The sequence below is a fragment of the Nerophis lumbriciformis genome, linkage group LG03 (assembly GCF_033978685.3).
Source record: "Nerophis lumbriciformis linkage group LG03, RoL_Nlum_v2.1, whole genome shotgun sequence".
In the NCBI taxonomy this organism is placed as follows: Eukaryota; Metazoa; Chordata; class Actinopteri; order Syngnathiformes; family Syngnathidae; genus Nerophis; species Nerophis lumbriciformis.
In genome coordinates this window covers 26,485,001-26,489,998 of record NC_084550.2, presented here as the reverse complement: position 1 = coordinate 26,489,998, position 4,998 = coordinate 26,485,001, and the positions used below count along the sequence as shown (strand labels likewise).

The following is a 4,998-nucleotide window of genomic DNA, read 5'->3' as shown; positions in this document are numbered from 1 at the left end:
GTAATGTAAACATTTGTATTTATTGACCAAAGATATATATATATATATATATATATATATATATATATATATATATATATATATATATATATATATAATAAATAAATAAAATAAAAAAAATAAAAAATATATATATATATATATATAATAAATTAAAAAAAAAAAAAAAAAAAAAAATATATATATATATATATATATTTAAAAAAAAAAAAAAATATATATATATATATATATATATATATACATATATATATATATATATACACGCAGTGTGTATATTGTACATATTACATATTGTTATGAAGGTGTCTGTAACTTTTTAGAGTTTGTGAATGAAACTTTTTAGAGTTTGTGAATAATATTTTTGAGTTTGTAATATTTTTTTTTTACTTTGTGAAACATTTTTTTTTCTTTGTGAAACGTTTTTTTGACTTTGTGAAACATTTCGAGTTTATGAAACTATAGAGTTTGTGAATGAAACTTTTTAGAGTTTGTGAATAATATGTTTTAGTTTGTGAAATATTTTTGTTACTTTGTGAAAAAAAACATTTTTACTTTGTGAAACATTTTTTTGAGTTTGTGAAACTTTTTAGAGTTTGTGAATAATATTTTTGAGTTTGTTAAAACCTTTTTTTTGACTTTGTGAAAAAAATGTTTGGGGTCGTGAAACATTATTTTTGAGTTTGTGTAAAATTTCTTTGACTTGACTTTGTGAAACTTTTTTGAGTTTGAGAAAACATTTTTTTACGATGTGAACTATTTTTTATTTATTTTGTGAAACATTATTTTTGAGTTTGTGTAACATTTTTTTGACTTGACTTAGTAAAACTTTTTTGAGTTTGAGAAACATTTTTTTGAGTTTGTGAACCTTTTTTGAATTTGTGAAACTTTAGAGTTTGTGAATTTATTTTTTGAGTTTGTGAAACATTTTTTTTGACTTTGTGAAAAAAATGTTTTAACTTTGTGAAACATTTTTTTGACTTGACTTTGTGAAACTTGAGTTTGAGAAACATTTTTTGACTTTGTGAAACATTATTTTGACTTTATGAAACTTCTTAGTTTGTGAATAATTTTTCTGACTTTGTGAAACTTCTTAGAGTTTGTGAATGAAACTTTTTAGAGTTTGTGAATAATATTTTTGAGTTTGTAATATATTTTTTTTGACTTTGTGAAACATTTTTTTTTTCTTTGTGAAACATTTTTTTGACTTTGTGAAACATTTCCAGTTTATGAAACTTTATAGAGTTTGTGAATGAAATTTTTTAGAGTTTGTGAATAATATTTTTGAGTTTGTGATACATTTTTTTTACTTTATAAAACATTTTTTTGAGTTTGTGAAAAACAGTTTTGAGTTTGTGAAACTTTTTAGAGTTTGTGAATAATATTTGAGTTTGTGAAACATTTTTTTTGACTTTGTGAAACATTTTTTTTGACTTTGCGAAAAAAAATGTTTGACTTTGTGAAACATTTTTTTGATTTTGTGAAATATATTTTTGACTTTGTGAAACATTTTGAGTTTATGAAACTTTAGAGTTTGTGAATAATTTTTTGGAGGTTGTGAAACATTATTTTTGACTTTGTGTAACATTTTTTTTACTTTATGAAACCTTTTTTTGACTTTGTGTAACATTTTTTTGACTTGACTTTGTGAAACTGTTGAGTTTGAGAAACATTTTTTGACTTTGTGAAACACTTTTTTTGACATTGTGAAACATTATTTTGACTTTATGAAACATTATTTTGACTCTGAAACTTTTTAGAGTTTGTGAATAATATTTTTGAGTTTGTGAAACCTTTTTTTTACTTTGCGAAACATTTTTTTGAGTTTGTGAAAACAATTTTGAGTTTGTGAAACTTTTTAGAGTTTGTGAATAATATTTGAGTTTGTGAAACATTTTTTTGACTTTGCGAGAAAAAAAAGTGACTTTGTGAAACATTTTTTTGATTTTGTGAAATATATTTTTGACTTTGTGAAACATTTTGAGTTCATGAAACTTAAGAGTTTGTGAATAATTTTTTGGAGGTTGTGAAACACTTTTTGACTTTGTGTAAGATTTTTTTTTGACTTTGTGAAACTTTTTTTTTTGACTTTGTGAAACAGTTTTTTTTGACTTTGTGAAAACATTTTTTTGACTTTGTGTAACATTTATTTGACTTGACTTTGTGAAACTTTTGAATTTGAGAAACATTTTTTGACTTTGTGAAACTTTTTAGAGTTTGTGAATAATTTTTCTGACTTTGTAAAACTTTTTAGAGTTTGTGAATAATATTTTTGAGTTTGTGATACATTTTTTTTTACTTTATAAAACATTTTTTGGAGTTTGTGAAATACTTTTTTTGACATTGTGAAACATTGTTTTGACTTTATGAAACTTCTTAAGAGTTTGTGAATAATTTTTCTGACTTTGTGAAATATTACATTGACTCTATGAAACTTTTTAGAGTTTGTGAATAATTGTTTAGAGTTTGTGCAACATTTTTTAGTGAAACATTATTGACTTTGTGAAACATGTTAGAGTTAGTGTAGTTTGTCAGTCATTTCCCTCCCACTAGAGATAACGGAGGATAAATAAGACACTTGACTTCTACCACCATTAAACATTAATATTACATTTATTGATAAAAAAATGTGTTGGACGGGACAAGATCCCAGGGTTTGACTAATGTGTGTCAGGGTGTGGCTTCCCACCGTCTCTGTCGTTTGTAAAGGTCAAAGGTTGAGGAGGCGGGATAAGGGGCGGGGCTAAACACTCTACCGAACGCTTCCTCCGGTGCTGGGAGGGGCTTCTGCCTGAACAAGTCGGTGGGCAGGAAGATGTGGGTGGAGGGCTTATCTGTGGGTTTGGGGCGAGGGGGCGGGGCCAAAAGCAGCCTGTCCCTAAACACTTGGCGTATTACCTCAGTCTCCGGCACGTCGATGCTGACCAGGGAGGTGAAAAGGGTCTGAGAGCGAGAGACGTTGGTTCCTGCGACACACACACTAATTAATATTTATATTATAATATAATATAATATAAATTATATGCTTACCTTGTGTCGCTCTGGTGTCTATCTGGTTCTTCGTCCGCTCCAACTTTTGTAACGTCTCCTTAAGTGCTTTCTGGGCGTCAAACTCCGCCTCCTGTGAGCATGTGCTATGGTTACCATGGTAACCGGAGGCGGTGGTGTTTTTGTTTTTTTAAATCGAGCGGCACGAACCTGCAGCGCCAGCAGCTCTGCCTTGACGGCCAAGGTGGTGTTGAGTTCCGCCTCCTCCAGACCCCCGGGATGCTGGTAGGACGCCGTGGCCACTAGCTCCGCCCCCTGGTGTGCGGCACCCGCTGTCAAGGAAGAAGCCGTTTTAACCACAAGTCTTCATTGTCAGGACAGTTGACCTATCTAATAAATATAAAATAACTAATAACCAGCATTTTGCAAGAATTTTTTTGTGATTTCCGTGGTCTAAAATGATTAAAGTTGCAGCAGATTTTTTTTAAAGAGTTTTGATGCTAGCCGATGTTTTTTTAAACATTTGTTTATTGGATTTTTTGACATATATAGTCCAGAAATATAATTAAACATGTCAAAATGTATTTCTGTTTTCCCCCAAACAATTAACCCACAAAAATTACTTATAAAAAAAAAATGGTATATATATCTATATATATACACAGGTAAAAGCCAGTATATTAGAATATTTTGAAAAACTTGATTTATTTCAGTAATTGCATTCAAAAGGTGTAACTTGTACATTATATTTATTCATTGCACACAGACTGATGCATTCAAATGTTTATTTCATTTAATTTTGATGATTTGAAGTGGCAACAAATGAAAATCCAAAATTCCGTGTGTCACAAAATTAGAATATTACTTAAGGCTAATACAAAAAAGGGATTTTTAGAAATGTTGGCCAACTGAAAAGTATGAAAATGAAAAATATGAGCATGTACAATACTCAATACTTGGTTGGAGCTCCTTTTGCCTCAATTACTGCGTTAATGCGGCGTGGCATGGAGTCGATGAGTTTCTGGCACTGCTCAGGTGTTATGAGAGCCCAGGTTGCTCTGATAGTGGCCTCCAACTCTTCTGCGTTTTTGGGTCTGGCATTCTGCATCTTCCTTTTCACAATACCCCACGGATTTTCTATGGGGCTAAGGTCAGGGGAGTTGGCGGGCCAATTTAGAACAGAAATACCATGGTCCGTAAACCAGGCACGGGTAGATTTTGCGCTGTGTGCAGGCGCCAAGTCCTGTTGGAACTTGAAATCTCCATCTCCATAGAGCAGGTCAGCAGCAGGAAGCATGAAGTGCTCTAAAACTTGCTGGTAGACGGCTGCGTTGACCCTGGATCTCAGGAAACAGCGCAAAATCTACCCGTGCCTGGTTTACGGACCATGGTATTTCTGTTCTAAATTGGCCCACCAACTCCCCTGACCTTAGCCCCATAGAAAATCTGTGGGGTATTGTGAAAAGGAAGATGCAGAATGCCAGACCCAAAAACGCAGAAGAGTTGAAGGCCACTATCAGAGCAACCTGGGCTCTCATAACACCTGAGCAGTGCCAGAAACTCATCGACTCCATGCCACGCCGCATTAACGCAGTAATTGAGGCAAAAGGAGCTCCAACCAAGTATTGAGTATTGTACATGCTCATATTTTTCATTTTCATACTTTTCAGTTGGCCAACATTTCTAAAAATCCCTTTTTTGTATTAGCCTTAAGTAATATTCTAATTTTGTGACACACGGAATTTTGGATTTTCATTTGTTGCCACTTCAAATCATCAAAATTAAATGAAATAAACATTTGAATGCATCAGTCTGTGTGCAATGAATAAATATAATGTACAAGTTACACCTTTTGAATGCAATTACTGAAATAAATCAAGTTTTTCAAAATATTCTAATTTACTGGCTTTTACCTGTGTGTATATATATATATATATATATATATATATATATATATATATATATATATATATACACCGTATTTTCCGCACTATAAGGCGCACCTAAAAA

At 31.4% G+C, this 4,998-nt stretch overlaps 1 protein-coding gene across 1 annotated transcript in view; it reads right to left on the bottom strand.

Moving 5' to 3' along the window:
- Positions 1-2,594: 2,594 nt before the first annotated feature.
- The window catches only part of LOC133575811 (protein phosphatase 1 regulatory subunit 35-like), an 18,682-nt gene continuing 16,278 nt past the window's right edge, over positions 2,595-4,998 (bottom strand). The window contains exons 4-6 of the mRNA XM_061928668.1: positions 3,199-3,320; positions 3,031-3,121; positions 2,595-2,966 (exon numbers count right to left, since the gene is read on the bottom strand). Coding sequence (XP_061784652.1) covers positions 2,671-2,966; positions 3,031-3,121; positions 3,199-3,320 — 509 coding nt within the window. The 3' untranslated portion in view covers positions 2,595-2,670. The remainder of the gene's footprint in view (positions 2,967-3,030; positions 3,122-3,198; positions 3,321-4,998) is intronic.